This window comes from Manis javanica, chromosome 2, assembly GCF_040802235.1.
Source record: "Manis javanica isolate MJ-LG chromosome 2, MJ_LKY, whole genome shotgun sequence".
NCBI lineage: Eukaryota > Metazoa > Chordata > Mammalia > Pholidota > Manidae > Manis > Manis javanica.
The window spans coordinates 10,166,405-10,185,110 of NC_133157.1; the positions used below are offsets into that span (position 1 = coordinate 10,166,405).

Below are 18,706 nucleotides of genomic sequence, written 5' to 3' on the forward strand. Positions count from 1 at the left end.
CAGGCCTGTTCTCTTGACTGCCAGGCAGATCTGTTCACCTAATCCTAATCTTTTCAGTTAAAGTTCAAGATTCCAATAGCTTCTGCTTTAATTTTGACTTTTTCCCTTTATTCATCAATGTTTGGAATAATGAATTGATGTCCTAACAACTTCTAGGGACAACTAAGGAGGTTTTTCTATTTAGTATTGTTATTAATATATTGATTTTTATATTTGAGGTTTGATTAATGCCATTGTTTTTCTTTTTGATGCATACCTAGGCAGCTCTGTTTTACACCAGTTGGAGGGTTTTTATGTTGCTTCATGTATCCTTTTAACATGACCCCATTATTAGTCTTGGGTAGCACAGGAACACTCATTTTGTATATATTCTTCCTCAGATCTGGGATCAACCATCTCTTGAAGGACTCCTGGCTCCTGTTCATAGGAAACGGTATTTTTAAAGTTCACAACCTGAGCTCTTGTAGTACTGCTGATCAAGACAAACATTTGATTTCTCTGATAAGTGATTGAGAGTCTTTTCCTAAACTACTTTTTACCCATTTTTACCTATGCTATTTTTGTAGATAGCAAACTGACTTGTTCAGGTCAAATACGTATCATTTTTCAAACCATTAGTTTTTCATCAACTCCTCTGTCTCTTATCATACTGACTTATGAGCACTACAATTACTATGACCCATATCCTCTACTTTGAAGTGCTTATGTGCCTGATTTTCTTCCCATTATATTTTAGGTAGAATAATACAGATTAAGATTATTGAATTAGTAGATTAAGAGCACTGAATTAGGAATGGTTATGAACATTTCCTTTTTGTTAAGCTCACTAGTCATAGAATGCTGTAGACATAATGAATCTGAAACTTCAGTGAGGTACGGTCATTTGTGATATCCTTATGTGTAAGATGGAGAAATATAAGCTACACTAGAGTGCCTGGCCAAATTTAAAAGACAAAACTAGTTCAACAACTATTTCCAGTTGCTTATAGTTAAGTTAGATTGGAGAAGGGGCTCCATCAGCTTGCCTGAAGGCCACATTTAAAAAAATACTGTTTTAAGGATAGCAATGAAAATAATCTAATATTGATCATACATGGAGAAAAGCAGGAGGTGGGAGCCACAAATAATAGGCTGGATGGCAGGACCAGTTTCCCAAAGATTTCAGTAGAATTGTGTATAAAACTTATCATATTAAAGATAAAATTGATGAAGGACAATTTGCAACAACATGGATGGAGCTGGAGGATATTATGCTCAGTGAAATAAGCCAGGCAGAGAAAGACAAATGCCAAATGATTTCCCTCATTTGTGGAGTATAACCATGAGGCAAAACTGAAGGAACAAAATGGCAGCAGACTCAGAGACTCCAGGAATGAACTAGTGGTTACCAAAGGGGAGGGGTGTGGGAGGGCGGGTGGGGAGAGAGGAAGAAGGGGACTGAGGCGTATTGTGTTTAGTACACATGGTGTGGGGGGTCAGAGGGAGAAGAGTGTATCACAGAGAAGGGACATAGTGGATCTCTGGCAACTTGCTGCACTGATGGACGGTGACTGCTTTGGGGTATGGGTGGGGACTTGATAATATGGATAAATGTAGTAACCGCATTGTTTTTCATGTGAAACCTTCATAAGAGTGTATATCAATCATACCTTAATAAAAAATTTTAAAAAATTGATGAAGGACAAATGTAAAGTTCTACTTTTGGTTCAACATTCACCTTCCCAAGAAAGATTAAGAAAGACATGGGTAATGATATATGTGATAAATACTTCACATGTTAGTTGTCTGTGAACCAGATATGAATTAAGTGTGGGGGAGATTGGAAATAATAGTAGTGTTAGAATTGGAAGTTAGAATTCTTTACCACTTTAAGCTTCAGTTTTCCCATTATAAAATATGTAACATTTTTATAGCATCAGTAATTATAAAATACTGTGTGTTTACTGGTGTTGATAGATGAATAATCTTAACAAGCAAAACTAATGGAGTCTTAAATTATATTAAGAAAAACAAACAATTCTGTTCTGGATACTTTGCTTTAAGAGAAATTCTGATACTATATGATTCATTGAAAATAAAAATTTGAGGAGAAATTCATAGTTGAAAACCTCATTTATCTTTAAATCTATGAATGTTTGGTGTATGAACTAGGTTAGGTTGTATATTTATTTTTTGCCCATGAGCACATAACTCAGCAATGGGAAAAGCTTCAGGTTAACAGACTTTGGCTTAGGGTAAAGAAAAGCTTTGAACCACTAAAATTGTCTAGAATGGAATGCATGAAATGAAGTACCTTAGCGAGTCATTAGAGATGTGCAAGTAGAGTATGGGGCAACTCCTTGTCTTGGAATATTGTAGAGGAAATTCATGCCTAGGTAAAGGCCTATTCAAGGCAATTTCTAAGGTACTTTCTAACTCAAAGATTCCAGGTTCTATAAAATGGGGATAATGATGCCTTTTACAGTTACTGTGTTGAATAAGTAAGACAGTATGTGTAAAAACTTACTGATGACCATTGCGTGGTACACAATGGGTACTTACTTAGTGTTTTTTCCATATCTAGAAGGTAAGAATAATCCTTGCCCTGGTCTGGTGCAAGTGAGATGATGAATGTAAACATGCTATAAATACTCTACAAGTCCTTTACAAGAATAGGAGTTGCAGAAATCTCTATCTGACATCTGACTGGGCACCATTAGGGGCGTTCTCTTCAATTTGTTCCTTTATAAAGGGATTGACTTTTTAGCTTGTTTGCTTGCTCTTCAAGTGGAGATGGGCCTGATTTACCTGTGTATAGAATGGATAGATTTATAGACTTGTCCTGATGTGGTACTGAATGTGATTGGGTTCATAGACTGGTGGGGGGGGTGTCCAGCCCTAGTTCCCTTTATTACTAGGTAGGTGACTGCTGAAAGTCACCTCATGAGCTTAAGTTTCCTCATTTCTAAAAAAAAAAAAAAAAAAGTGTGGTTGGGGGGTACTTCATTTAGGTTTGTTGTGATGATTCAGCACAGTTATATATGTTGAATGCTTGGTACAGAGCCTGGCACCCAATGCTCAGTTAACATTAATTTCCTATTATGATCTTTTTCAACATGCTGTGAGAGAAGTTTGCCAAATGCTTCTTTGAAGGTTTATAATATAGTTGATCAGGAGAGGGCTTTTCTCTTGTACCTCTGAGAAACTTCCTTCTGAATTAGTTTCTGGTCTGCAGCATAGACCAATGCTGTTTATAGAAACAGGGCATAGCAATAAGAATAGCTGGGGCCAGACAGAGAGCAGTAATAGAACTCAAAGGGAATCTAGCCTCTTTGTTTATAAGTATTTCTAAGTCTATTCTGGTAGAGTTCTGGTTTATTTTTAATGTGTATACACACACACACACACACACACACACACACACACACATATATAATAGAATATTGAAAGTTTTAATTTAAAATTAGAAAATTTAGATTCTTCTGTAGCCAATCGTGATTTCTCAACAGTGTTCCTGCTCTATTTCTAAGCCCTTTTGGCAGCTCAGGCCCAGCACTTAGGAAATCCCATCCCAAACATAGTGAGTGCTATTGTTAACCTTTTGCCTGTTTCACCCTTCCTGGTTTAGCATTTTAATTTGCTATTGTAACTTTGCTCTAATCTTTACCTTGAGCTTCCTTTTGGTTTTTAAAAGAAAAAAGAAAATGAATACTTATTATACCAGGGCCATTTTTATAAAAAGGGAATCTTAGCCAAGTTTCTTTTAGTTGCAGATAACAGAAACTCCTTTAAGTTAACTTAAGAAAGAAAAAAGGAAAAAAAGTATTATAAGAACATGGGAATGTCAATTTGCCTACAATTGGGAAGTATATCCAAGCTGTAGAAAGGTCTGTAACTAGGAACTGTCCTCAACAACCTAGGCAATTCCTCCTTTCATACCTTGTCTTTTTCTATTTCCATGGCTGTGGGGTTTCATATATCTGCTTCTCTTTATATACCTATTTGCTGTGTGACTTTGAGCAGGAGCCTTAATGTCTCTGCTTCCCTGCAGGGAAAAAATTTATGTCTTGGTTTCCTGTGCTGCTGTTAAAAATTACCACAAACTGGATGGCTTAAAACAACAGAAATTTATTCTTTCACAGTTCTGGAACCCAGAAGTCCAAAATCACTATCACTTGGCTGAAATGAATGTGTTGACAGAGCCATACTTTCTCCAGAGGCTCTAGGGGAGTGTCCATTCCTTGCTTCTTCCAGCTTATAGTAGCTGCTTGTATTCCTTGGCTTATGGCCAACTTCTGCCTTAGTCTTCACATTGTGCTCTCCTCTGTGTATGTGTGTGCGCACGCATGTATGTGTTCTATTCTGTGTCAAATCTCCCTCTGCCTCTTCCTTATAAAGATATGTGTAATTACAAGTAGGGACCACCCTTAAAATCCAGAATAATCTGCCTAACTCAAGATCCTTAATTTGATTACATCTGCAACACCCTGTTTCCTTACAAATTCCAGGGATTTGGACATGATATCTTTGGGTGGCCATTATCCAGCCTAACATAAATTGGGATCATAATGACGTATCTCAAAGTGTCTGTTAAATGCTACACCTTCCTCCGTACATCTCGCCTATATGTCCCATGATGTCCCTCCTTTAAGACAGCCTTCAAATGGTTTTCTTTTCAGGGATGTCATTATCACATTAAGTGTGGACCTGTTAGGATAAAAATAATGATAATGAAAATACTAGCTGTCATTTATTAAATGTCTATTGTAACCCAAGCACTGTGTTAAGTACTTTATCCTGGTATGTAGGTACCATTATAACCCCCACTTTACAAATGAGAGAAACTAGGCAGAGAGAGGTGAAGTAACTAAATTGGCCCAAATTCACTAGCTGGCAAGTGTCAGAAACAGGTTTAAATATGCGTGTTTTTTGGCAGTTGCTTGTCTTGAGTAAGTGGAATTTGAGGGAAAAAGTAGAAAGCTATGTTCTGGCCTGAATTTATTTCTTTGACTGACTTGTTTGTTGCTAGGCAGTGAGTTCCTTGACTGTGGGAATCATGATAGTTTATTTCTGAATACCTAGTACTGAGCACAGGACCTATACATGGAATAGATGTTCTGCTAGAATGTAAATTTCATCAGGGACTTTATTCACTCCTTGATCTACCCAGAGCAAGGTTGCTTTTTCTAGAACTGCCGGCTTTAAACCATTATTTCCACTGTATTCTAACTTGAATTTGTTCAGTTTCTGTTCCAGATGATCGGGCTGAACAACGAACCTGTCTCATTTGTGGGGATCGTGCCACAGGCTTGCACTATGGAATCATCTCTTGTGAAGGCTGCAAAGGGTTTTTCAAGCGGAGCATTTGCAACAAGCGGGTGTATCGGTGCAGTCGTGACAAGAACTGTGTCATGTCTCGGAAGCAGAGAAACAGGTGCCAGTATTGCCGCCTGCTCAAATGCCTCCAGATGGGGATGAACCGGAAGGGTGAGTGGTGCTTGTGGCTCTGCTATCCACCCTTCACCCATTGCTTTACCGTTAGCATCAGCTATTATTAAGCCTTGTATTATTCATTTCCCAAGCCTGCACTATATGCCAGGCCTCGTACTGGGTGCTCATAACCCAAAAGGGATCTGGCACAGTTCCTGCCTACAGATCTCTCTCCCAGACTAGAAAGGGAGAGAAAGACTGGTGAGATATTAGGCATTCTGTGAGAGTGAATGCACAGACTCTGTGTGCCAAGACCCCAGTTAACAGTCAAGTTCTAACTGGGATTAATATCCTTCACTAGCTCTTTCAGGGCATGATGACAGGAAGTAGGAATTTTAGATGAAAAGGCAAGAAGGTAGTAGGTTCCCTGAATATGATACCATTTTGTTTGCTAAAATCGTACTCAGAGCCTAGGCATGCCCGGAAATCTGCATCCAGCTTGGAGAAGAATTTGGGGATTATTGTAAAACTTCCCAAGAGCCATTAGCCTGAGATGACATGAATAAACTGATATTCTAAGAGGATTAATCTGGAGAATAGCTTTGAAGAATGGATTGGGCTGGGGCAACAGAAAAGCTACCTAGAAAGTTTTTAGAAGAGTCCACAAGAAATTATTTCAGATCCAGGAGAAACGAAGGATCTGAAGGATGGTGAGGAAAGTAATGTCATGGGTGGGGATATACGGGAGAGGCTTACCTGATAGGATTTATTGCGAACTGGGTATTGGGCAGCACTAGAAGTTGAAGTTGAAAATTTGGATTAATGGTGACCTTACCAGGAAAAAAAGTCAGTCTAAAAAGCAAGGTTGGGCAAACTGTTGGCCTTGGCAATGCTGAGTTTGAGGTACCTAAGTACACACATAGATGTCCACCAAGGAAGTTGGGTATGTAGGATTGAAACAGAGGAAATTGCTGCAAACATAAGTTTGTGGAACTGTTGGCATAGAGGTGGTAAAGTTTTATTAGTGGGTAGAAATCACCCAAAAAAAAGAACTTGGATACAGAAAAGAAGAAGGCTGAAGCCAGAACTCTCGGAGTATTCTCATGGATGTTGGAGAGTAGCGCAGTATAGTTCAGTAGAAAGAATCAGAGGCTAGTGACAGGCTAGCTCTGTGACCTTTATGTCTCTGAAGCTCTTAAACCTTTTAAAATATCTTACCTTTAAACTGATATGACAATGCTTGTATTTTAGAGTTCTCTACAGGATTAAATATGACAGGGTATATAAAATACCCAGGAAGGTATTAGGGGTTTTAGTAGTAGTGTTCAGAGGCGAAGAGTAGTCAGATGTAGTGAACTTTGCTATTGTTTGTAACATTAGTGAATGCAGATATCCAGATACACTTCAGACTTTAAAAAAAAATTTTGTGTGGATAAAAAGAATCTTTTGAAAACTTGGCCATTATGAAGAAAGGTAAGAGAGGTATAGAAGGACATGTAGATAAATTTAGATCATTTATAATTTATTTAGAATTCTAATACTGTACTATATGTATCAGAAACTCTTACTCTTTTCTACACATTTTATGTCACTGGATATACATAATGACACTATTATTAACTATTAACCTTTACAGATGCAGCTTAGGGAGGTAAAGTGGCTTACTAGTAGTTAGTTTCATGGTTGTTATATTGACAGTTAATAATTACTAAATTATAATCTGTTACTAATCAAAAGTAGCTTGTACCTAACCACATGGACAACATGCTTCTTTACATGTCTACCATATGGCGTAGCTATTTGAATGTTGAAATGCCCTGTGTTTCTTCGATGATAAACACCTATCATAGTGCATTTAAACTTTGTTTCCAACTTTGTCCCCTGCCTATGTTTCTAACCTCATCTTCTCCAGAACTTACTGTGTGTCAAACATGCCTTGCACTCCTGCCTGACTCGGGTTGTTTCCTCTACCTAGAAGTCCCCTCCCTCCCCACTGTCAGTTTCCTCTTACAGAAATCTTCCCCAGCCAATACTAAACAAGTAATATCTTGAAGAGAGAGTTTGTGATCATCTACCCATCTCACCTGATTTGGTTTTGGTCTCTAGTTTTCTCATCTCCCTTTATTGCCTCATCATGAATATTTTATCAAAGCATATTTATGGGTTGCCTTCTAGACTGACTACTCTCTCTGGTAAATCATCCTGCTTATTCAGTGGACATGTGAGATTCTGGAACTTCTAGCCAAACTCATCTATTTAAGAGAAGAAAAAGCTTAACCTCATAACCCCTCATCTAACCATAGCAGGAGAAGGTGACATATGGGGTGTGAAGAATGGAGAGCTGCCTTCCCAGGTCCATTTGTATGCACAACAGGCCAGTCCAGTTGCCTTGTGAAGGTTACCTCTCAGAGAGAAACCCTGCCATCTCCTGGTTGGTGCTGGGAAAGCAGAATTAAAATTGCAGTGGCCATTGGAATATTTTGGGGATGATGGAATTGTTCGGTACAGAACTGTGGTGTTCAATACATAATTTTATGCATTTGTCAAAAATCTATAGAGTTATACATCACAACAAAGGGGAATTTTACTGTATGTAAGTTTTTTTTTTAAGTAGCCAGTATGCAGGGGGAAAAGATAGAATGCAGACTGTGATAAATAAATCAAACAAATAAATTGCATAGGCACTGAAAGGAAGGGGAGAGAAAAGAACTGACCTTGGAAAACAGTGTTTTTGCTGTATATTGTAAGGCTGAAGATAAAAAGAACTGTATACAAACAAAGCACTCTAGTTGTAAATTTGTTTATCTCAAGGTTGTGGGTTAGGAATTCTGTCACTACTTTATTTGTATACTAGGATTGAACAAACAAGGAAATATATTATAGATAATGAGATGTTTCTCACATCAGAGAAGTTAAAATCAGGAAGGGGAGGACTAGAATGAAACTCTGGAGCTAGATTAGAATCAGAGGTATCAATATGGACTCATGTTTAGATAGATAAAAAATATAGATAGGTGTGTAGATACGTGATTTGGTATACATACATGTATTTTCTAGCTCAAGCCATTGAGAGGTCCTAGGAGCAGTGACACTCCAATAGAATGAGCACACCTAGTGCCTCGATCTTGGTTTCTCAGTATCAATAAAAGGATTTAGGACTTCTTGGAGAACTGATTGATTCTAGGACCGAGGCAGGGACCTGGAGCATCTTGTGCTGGAAAGTTAGGATACACTATATTTTTTAAAAGGAGTGGTGTGGGGCAGAGAGAGGAAACACATCAAAAGGTCACAGAAAAACTTCCCTGAAAGAGCTTCCCAGTGGCCCAAATTGGAACAACATGAGCAATAAGAGAGTACTGTTAGTTTATAACCCAAAGAATAATATAGCCATAGGTTCATACTGATAGCACTATTGAATGAATAGAGGAGTCACATTTCTTCTTGTAGAAGAATTCTGATCAATAAATGTAGAAGGAGTAAGAGAAATAGAAAATCACCATTAAGACACCACAGTAACAGTTGCTGCAGGCAAGATCCACTGATGGATGCTAAAATGAGAGCATAGTTTTAAACAGAAACAGAAATATTTGCAGTCTCAACTATTTAGTAATTACAAAGAGAGAGATTGAGTTTTGGTAGAAAATTCTGACAGAAAACGTGTTAGCCAAGCAATCAAGGTTAACATTACCAGTATGTTTACATTGGCCTCAGGTACCCTCTAACATGATATACTAAGAAGGCTATACTTGTGCAGATATATATACACAGAGATAGATTCCCAATCTAATTATCTGAATTAGAGACCCTCTTCAAAATAACTGATGTTCTGCAAAATACTCTCCAAAATTGTCAAGGGCACAGAAGATAAGGAACTAAGAAACTCACAGATTAGGCTATGGAGACATGACAGCTACATGCATTGTGGGATCCTGGATTGGATTCTGGAACAGAAAAAGGACATCAGTGAAACTGGAGAAATCTGAATAGTCTGTATTTTAGTTAACAGTATTGTACCAAAGTGAATTTCTTAGTTTTGATGAATAGTCTGTGATTATGTAAGATGGTAACAGAAGGGGAAAGCTGGGTGTACAGAATAGGGAATTCTCTGTACTATTTTTGCAACTCTTTGGTTAATCTAAACTTAGCTCAAATTTTTAAAGCCTAACTGTTAAAAAAAACCAAAAACAAAGCTGCCATATATAATACATCCCTCTGTGGTCCCAAATCTCTGGACATACATATCTTTTCAGACATGGAAGTTGGCTAGTCAGGAAATTAATTCACAAGGCAGTGGGGGAGATTTAAATAAGGGTGATTAGTAGAGGCTGGGCCCATTCTGTCCATCCTCACTACTGCCCCAGTAACCCCCAAACACATACTCCTCACCTATTTTTCAGTCTTTAGAATGAAGTAGGGCAGCTCAGAATGATTTTCAAGGCCCCTCTGACTCTGGCATCACCCACTTCATCTCTTCCCTTCTCCCTCTGCTGCTGCTCATACACTGTCTGCATTCCATTCCTGTTCTCCAAAAATGGAGTGATGTTTCATGTTTTGGGAGCTTTGCATGTGTGGTTTCATCTTCCAAATGTTCTACCCCCTGCTCTTCACCTAACTGTATATACTTTTGTTTTAAGGCTCAGCTTTTTATTTATAAATCATCTAAGAAGCCTTCTCTGACACCAACCCCACCAGATGACTCCCCTGTGCTTCCACAGCCCTTTTTGTGCCCTCTGCCATAGCCTGATCACCTTGTGCTCTTTACTTGTTGTTTCCCCCATTACTAGACAATGAGCTCCTCAAGGGCCATGACTGAGGCCTACTTTTGTCTGTGTCGCTCATTAATTACCCAGTTAGGTAAGATGCTTCCTGATTTGATAGATTTGACTATTGCCGGTGGGTCGGGTGGGGGGGCAGGTCAGGAAGTTGAATAGAGGAAATACTGTTAAAATCATCAAAGGTGAGGAAGCTACACTGAGCCTTATGGGGAAATTCAATTAAATAATTACATGAAAAACATTAAAATTCCCTTAACTTTGTTGTCTCATAACTTGCTAGTTAAGTAGGTCATAGGTAAAAAGTTTAAGGAAAGCTCTTGGAAGAGGTTGGTGTTCGTAGAATGGCATTGTGAGATAGTGATCCAGCGGCTTTGCCGTATTCCTTTATCAGGATAAAAACGGAGCACTGAGAAATCTCAAGGAGAGGTAACATTTGAACAGATTCTTGAAAGAATAGAAGTTCAAGCTCCTTAGAAACTTGAAGTGCTTTTTAAAAACCCCTTCCCCTCATCCCTCCCCTTTCTTTAATTCTCTCCTTACCCGTGTTGTGTGTCGGTATGTGTATATATTTTCTGAACTCTTCTAGGAGTGATTTACAGACATCATTTCTTTTCATTTCTAACATAACCACAGTACTATTATCAAAACCAGGAAATTTAACATGACATAATACTATTACCTAATTAGTAGACCTTATTCAAATTTCACCAATTATGCCTGTGTCCCTTATAGCAGTTTGCTTCTTCTAATCTAGAAGCCAGTCCAAGACCCCACATTACATTTAGTTTTTAGGTCTCTTCAATCTCTTTAATGTGAAATAGTTCCTTGACCTTTTTTTTTGGTCTTTAGTTACTGTCAATTTTGAAGAAATCAAGTCATTTATTTTATAGAATATTCCTCAACACTTGGGTTTGTCATTTTTTTCACAGATTCAGGTTATGTATTTTTGGCAAGAATGCCACTAAAGTGATGTCCTTTTAGTGCATCCCTTGTTGGTTATGTTAACTTGAATCACTTGGTTAAGGTGGTATCACTTGAGTTAAGTGGTGCTGCCAGATTTTTTTACTGTAAAGTTTCTGTCTGAGCAGAGGCAATAATACGGGCAGAGGCAGAACTCTGTGTAAATGTGTCAAACAGCATGGCATGTTCAAGGACTAACAAATAGTTCTAAGTACAGTATTTGTGGCAAGAGGTGAGGATGAAGAACCCCAGAGGAACCAGACCACAGGATCTTGAATGCCAAGCAAAGGAGCTTGGACTTAGCCCATAGGACCAAAGGGAGCCACCAGTGGGTTTTGAGCAGGGTTTTGATGTAGTTAGCTTTGTATCTTACCCACCTTTCCGGTTTGGGGGTTTGGTTGGTACCCAGGCCTAAGCAAGAGATGGTAGGTACATGAAGTCTAGGGCAGAGAAAGTATTTGTGCTGCCTCTGAGCAAATAGAAGAACCATAGCCTGTGCCAATTTCTTAGTGTTGGGCGAGAGATGCAGCAGAACCATTCCTGATCATGAATCCAGAAGGCCCTTGTGTTTGTTTTATTTTGTTTTAATCAGTTCACTACTAGAAAGACTCTCACCTCTGCTAAAAAATAACTTGCTCTTAGCTCAATGTAGCATCAAGGAACAAGCACAGCTGTAGAACTGGATGACCTAAATTGAAATCTCAGCTTTGTCAGTTCTTCCCTGAGTAACTTTGAACAAGTCCCTTTACTTCTAGGAGCTTCAGGTTCTTCATCTCTAAACTGCATAGGATAATGATAATGTACACCTTCCAAAGTTGTTATGAGGATCAAATGCAATAACATATATGTGACTGCATTATAAGCTTGAAAATATCAAAGTTTTTGTTTTAACAAATGCACTGTGGCACTGTATTTCCCAGACTTCAGGCAATTTCATGCCATCTGACAGATTTTACCATCTCTGACTAAATAAGTACTATAGTTTACTTTATAGTCTTTAATCAACTTTAAAAAATGAAGTTAATTTTCAAAGGGAATTTTTATTCCCTCTGAATGGAAAAGTCAGTATTTTTTAAAGTATGTTAGGATAAATGTGTAATTAAGAGTTTGTTTATTCACCATCTAAAATTGTGTTCCTCTAATAGGATGTACACACACTATGGGAAATACTAGTACTGGAAAGAAGGCTGATCTTAATCTGATAGCCTGGCTTCCAACCCTGACTCTCCTCTTCAGTTTCTGTCACCTTAACCAAAATACTTTGTTTCTCTGAGTCTTGGGTTTCTATCTGTTCAGTGGGAATGATGCTACCCAAGAGAGTACTTAACACATAGTAAATGTCCATCATATGAGTTTCCTTACTCCAGGTGGGGTTGAGGGGCAACGTGAGCTTTTAAATGTCAGAAGAAGAAATTGGCAAGATGTAAATCTTTAAGATTTGTGGTGCTTTAAACAAAAAAGAAAGCATGTTGAGTTCCCTCCTCACCTCTAAGACACTGAGAGAGATATAAAGTAAAATATATTCAGTGTTTATCTGTTAGTAATAGATCTTTGTTCTGTACCTGTGAGCCAAAATAAATACACGGGAAATGTCAGTTTTGGAAATAGAAGACTCATTGACCCTGGAATGGCAGGGAAGGAATTTTAAGGATTTTTAGAACCTGAAATTAGATTGAAAGAGAGCTCCCAGACAATAACCAGCATGCATCTGGCTCTAACATAAGCTAAGTATGTTTCTCACTCCAAATTCACAGCAGCCTTAAAGCAGACTGTGTTGCCTCCATTTCATAGATGAAGATACTAAGGCTCTCACAAAGCTGAAAATGGAATCTTGGTTTTTTTTAACTTATATTTGGACAAAAGAGACTCGGGAGAGAGAAGGATTAGTTACCAAGTACCTACTTTATATGCCAGTTCCTTTGCTTGTTGCTTTAGCTGTATTATTTTATATATAATCTTCAAGATACCCCACAAAAGAGGTTCCAGTAGTCCCTCTCTATTTTTCAGAAAAATGGTGTTCAAAAGAAGTGAAGAAACTTATCTGCCATTGCACAGACTAAGCAGAAACAGGATTTAGACCCAAGCTTGTCTAATTCTGGAGTATGTCATCTTCTAACAATACTAAGAATGGTGTCTACTTTACAGAAAATGAACTTCCTGTCTGCCTTTCATTTACCACAGGAACTGACTGTTATGCTTGGAGCCCTCATCTTTTGAGGCAACCAGTCTACCCTAAGAACTTTGTAGATTTTCTTGATTTTTTTTTTATTGAAGCAGGTTTATTATACTAAAGCTTGCTCTCTCATGATTCTGTTAGCTTATCCTCTGTTAACACTACTCTTTCCAGGCCAGTGTCCACAGTGGCCATCACAAAGAGTTCTCAAAAATATCAACGTGACCACATCCCTTCCCTGCATTCCACCTTATCCTTAAGCTCCTCTGCTAAAGTCCATACCCTTAGCCTGCAATCCAAAGCTCTCTGTGATCTGGCCCCAGTTGGCCTTTCCAGCCTACACATGCACGCACGCACGCACACACACGTTTTGCCCAGTTTGAACTACTTGTAAATTCCCAGAAACAGCACTCCATGCTTACTTTCAACTTGAAGCTTTTCTCTGCACTGTTCACTCAACCTGGAGCACCTTTTTCCTGCCTGTGTATATCTTATTCATCCTTTAAGACTTAGTTCAGAAGTTGTCCTTTCCAGAAAACTTTGGCAGACGCCAGAGCCTTTCAGTAATTGCAGGTCAGGGGTTCCTTCTCTGTGCTTCCATATTACGTGCTCACAAACAGTGATGGTAATAGTATTAATAGTCGTTATTCTTAATGAGGCTGATAACTATTTAAAGGATGTTTTTCATAGTTAGAAAATACTAAATAACGTCTTCCTTTTGTTGAATCTCTTGAGTGGGAAATCAACAGGTAGGGAACTCTACTGATGGCCTTTGTAGGGAGGAACCAGTGAGGGCAAAATTCTGATTAAAAAAAAAAAAGAACCTGTTCTCATCCTACAAACTAAACTCACACTTAAACCGGGCATAAAAAATACTTTATTTAAAAATAGAAAGATTGTTTCTGTCCCTGCCTTTGGTGGGATACTTGTAACTGTGGGACTATTAATAATGCTATCACCTTTGAATGTGTGTAGTGTATTAGTGTATACCCAGTGCCTTGGGGACCCAAAAGTATCTGTTGCCTAAGAGGTGACCTGGATTAATGGAAAAAGTGTGTGCTTTGGGTCCTGAACCTGTGTTTTAATCTTTGCTTAACTGCCAATTAATGGTAGTGATCATCAATTCCTACCTTGTGCTTTTGGCCAAATAAATTCTCTTTTTATGTCTAGATTTCTGTGGGCATGCTTCTGACTGTCTTGACTTCTGTTTCCTCCCAGCAATCAGAGAAGATGGCATGCCTGGAGGCCGAAACAAGAGCATTGGGCCCGTCCAGGTGAGTTCTGGGACTCACTCCTTGGGATCCAAAGCCAGCACTCCTGGTACTCCTGTAGCTGCTTGTCTTGAGCTGCTATCTGCTGCTAGGGAGAGCCATCTTCGCCTTGTTCCTGTAAAACTGCTTTTAGAGCCCAGGCGTGAAAGTTCTTTGAAAATCTTAAATACATAAGATGATGATTAAAGCTCTTCTTGTGATCCCTCAACCCTTCCTAGGGGTTTCATAGGACGTGAACCCAATTCTAGCTACAAACCATCTAGAGGATTGTTTGTCAATCACTTAAGGTTTTAAATAACAGCCTGGCAAAAATTAGCAAGATTACTTTGCTATTCAATGTTTTTAAAGCTGTATCAGCAGAAAGTTCATTGCCTTATTTGTAGAATAGGAATGATAATACACATTCAGTTCCACAGATATTTACTAAATACTTACTCTATGCCAGGCCCCTGTACTGTGAACTCAATCTAGTGGGAGAGACAAATATATAAACAAACATCAGAGTAACAGTGAGTGATAACAGAGGATGTCCAGCCAGTATAGAAGGGAGGGCCTTCCTTTCTGTTTTGATTGGAGCCATGATTGAGGACTGAAGACACTCAGGGAAGGTTTCCTAGAGAAGGTAAAGTTTGAACTAAGTTTTGGAGGAAAAGGAGGAATTAGCTATGTTGGAAGGTGTGGGGAGCCAAACATCTTTCATTCCTGTTAGAACAGACTGTAAAAAGACCAGAAGATGAATTATTATTATTATTATTTTTTTTTTTTTTTAAGGAAAGAAGTTCATTCTTCAGGCTGGATGACTGGGCATCTGTAGTAGAGTAGCAGAAGATAAGGCAGATTCCTTGAGTTTGGAGCCAGTTCTGTATAGAGTGACCTTCAACTGTCTTTGATTATCTCTCCTTAAGTAGAGCCTTTCTGGGTCCAACCTACACTACTTATTCTTACTTGTCTGCAGAGGGACTTTATGAGGATAGAGAATTGGATCTGTTTATAACTCATCAAGTTTATGACTCAGCGCACTAGTGGGCAGGGACCATGCCTCAAGAATTATTGGTGTGGACCAAGAGGCAACGACTAAAAGGTTTTAAGTACAGAGAGGGACACAGTCAGATTTGCAGTCTAGAAATATCACTCTAGCTGTGGAAATGGTTTGTGAGGAGCTGGGTAAAAGTCAGTGAAACTAGGGGCAGAGAAAAAGTAGTTAAAAGGTTTTTACATAAGTCCAGGCAATTATAGTGCAAGTTGAAGGAAGGGAATAGATTCAAGAGATACTTAATAGGTAAAATTGATAGGAGTTATCCAATTGATGGTAAGTGAATAAGAGAAAGACAGGAATTCAGAGTTGTTTTGAGACAAGCTAATGGTATAAAGGGGTAATTTCCTATCATGAGTTTGGTGCATATATTCAGTTGGGGTGCTGGGTGTATGCTGTATCTCATTCTGTAGGTTGTCTATGCACTTTGCTGCTTGTTTGCTTTGTGGAAATTTTTTTAGTTTTATATAACCTCATTTGTCTATTTCTGCTTTTGTTGCCTGTACTTTTGGTATCATATTCAAGAAATTATTGCAAAGCCAATGCCAAGAAGACTTTTCTGTTTTCTTTTAAGACTTTTATAGTTTCAGGCTTACATTTAAGTCTTCAGTGCATTTTGACTTGGTTTTTGTGTATGGTATGAGTCTAATTTCATTCTTTTGCATATGGATGTGAAGTTTTCCCAATATCACTTGTTGAAGAGACTTTTTCTTGCCCATTTTGTAGTCTTGGCACCTTCTTCAAAGATCTTTTGACCATGTATGCATGAGTTTATTTTTTGGCTTTCTATTCTGTTCCACTGGTCTACATATCTGTCCTTATACCAGTATCATGCTGTTTTTATTACTGTAACTTTATAATATGTTTTGAAATCAGGATGTATGTGTAAGGCCTCTAGTTTTGTTGTTGTTTCTCAGGATTGTTTTGGCTGTTTGGGGTTTCTTATAGTTACATATGAGTTCGGGTGTTTTTTTTCTATTTCTGCAAAAAATACTGTTGGAATTTTGATAGGGATTGCATTCAATCTATAGATTATTTTAGGTAGTATTGACATTTTAACAATATTAAGTCTTTTAATCTATGAACATGGATGTTTTCCCATCTATTTAGGTCTTTAATTTCTTTCAACAATGTTTAGTTTTCTTTTGGCAGTGTACAGCTTTTTCACCTCCTTGGTTAAATTTATTCCTAAGTATTCATTCTTTTTGATACTATTGTAAATGAGATCGTTTTCTAACAGCTTTTGGTGGAATCTTCAGGATTTGCTACATAGAAGATAATGTCATCAGTGAACAGAGATAATTTTACTTCTTCCTTTCTAATTTAGATGCCTTTTATTTCTTTTTCTTGCCCAATTGCTCTGGCCAAGACCCCCAGTGCTATGTTGAATAGAAGTAGTAAGAGTGGGTATCCTTGCCTTGATGCTTATCTTAGAGAAGAGCGTTCCATTTTTCACCATTAAGTGGGATGTTAGCTGTGAACTATTCATATATGGCCATTACTTTTATTGATTCTTTTTATATTTGGGAACAGTAAAAGGATTGTCTACTAGGAAGAATTTGTAAGCATTTCCTCAATTAAAAAATTTTCTCACTATTACCTAATATTTTCTGAGTACCCTGTGTGGCTCTCCCATTATGCTAGGAGCTCTAAAGTCATTGACATCTCCAGGTTCTATGTTCTCTCCAGAATTGAGGGAGGAAATGCTAAGAGAAACTTGTGTCATCTGTCATTGCATTTGACATTTTGGTACTGGACGTATAATTTTCCTTTTAATCTTTTACCATTTCTAAGTGGTGTATTAGGAAGAGAGAGCTGTGATCTCCAAGTTCTCTTAACTGTGCTTAATTGTGATTTATTTATAAGGGGTAGTAGACTTTGCATTTATTGAGCACCTATACTTCATAACTTTATATTAACTTCCCAAGTCTATATGATTCAAATCCACATACTGCTTTGCTCTAGCACTCTGTGTCAGGGAACCCAGAGCTATGAGAGAAGTGATATTATCTCCATTTTACAGGTGAAGGAGCTTAAGACTCAAAGAGGTTGTGTAGCTTGCCCAAAGTAAATGCCCATCTAGGAAATGATAGATGAGATTTGAACCCAGATTCAAGCACTCCCAACATGTTCCATCTCGTTCAGTGTATCAGTGAATGCCCAGTGTTCCAATGCACCCACAGGGAGATACAGGTGCTGTCTGACTTTGGCTCACAACTAGAATAAGCTGACTTACCAGGAGTTGCCCTTTTCACCCAACTCAGGTACTTCTATGACATCCAAGCTCTGAACTTACCCTCACCACCACCACTGAGGCTGCTTCAATCAGGGCCTCAGCAGATGTCTTGTAGTTTGATGGCACCACTTGTTTTCACATGTCTTATAAAATGTAAACAATGATTTCAGTGTTTTAAAGACTTGTCAGAGAAAGTATTTGGTTTTTTTACAACATGTGACTAAGTAAAGAAAGACAACCCCTCCAATACATATACAGTCCAAACTATTTAAGACCATTCACTCAACTTGTGCTCCAGTTAATATTTCTTCTTTTTCCTCCAAGTCCTGTGTGCTGACTGGTTTCCATTTCTAAATCCCTTCTATATTTATGATCAGAGCAGCTCAAGGTTTCCTCACATGCTGCTAGAGCAAAGAATTATGTAGGTTTGAGTCAGACAGAGCTGGGAGAAGATTTCTCCCCAGGATTTCCTTAGGAACAAGAAATAAAAATTCATCAACCCTTCCTCAGTACTCGCTCTCATTCTGTGTGCTGAGTTTAGCCAGTTGGGTCTCAACTCTAGGTTAGGTGCTTTATGGAAGAAGTTGGTGTTCACTCCCTATATAGTAGAATAGCTAGAGCCCTGGACTGAATACTGGGATACTTTGGCCTCTTGTTCAAATTCCTGCCCAGACAAGGGCATACAGTGCAATCTTGAGCAAGTCAGTTGACTTACCTGAGGTATAGTTTCTTCTTATTTATTCAGTAGGCTTAAGAATGTCTTTCTTACCAAGAAAATCACAGCACTTAATAGGTAAACATTTGTTCATTTAACCAACATGTATTTATTGAGTACTTACTTTTTGTAGG

General features: G+C 38.3%; 1 protein-coding gene across 2 annotated transcripts in view; it reads left to right on the plus strand.

The window, feature by feature from the left end:
* The window catches only part of NR6A1 (nuclear receptor subfamily 6 group A member 1), a 249,019-nt gene that overhangs the window by 209,922 nt on the left and 20,391 nt on the right, over window positions 1–18,706 (plus strand). For both annotated transcript variants that reach the window (XM_037008179.2, XM_017656257.3), the window contains 2 exons: window positions 5,224–5,466; window positions 14,536–14,591. In XM_037008179.2, the coding sequence (XP_036864074.1) occupies window positions 5,224–5,466; window positions 14,536–14,591 (299 nt within the window). The remainder of the gene's footprint in view (window positions 1–5,223; window positions 5,467–14,535; window positions 14,592–18,706) is intronic.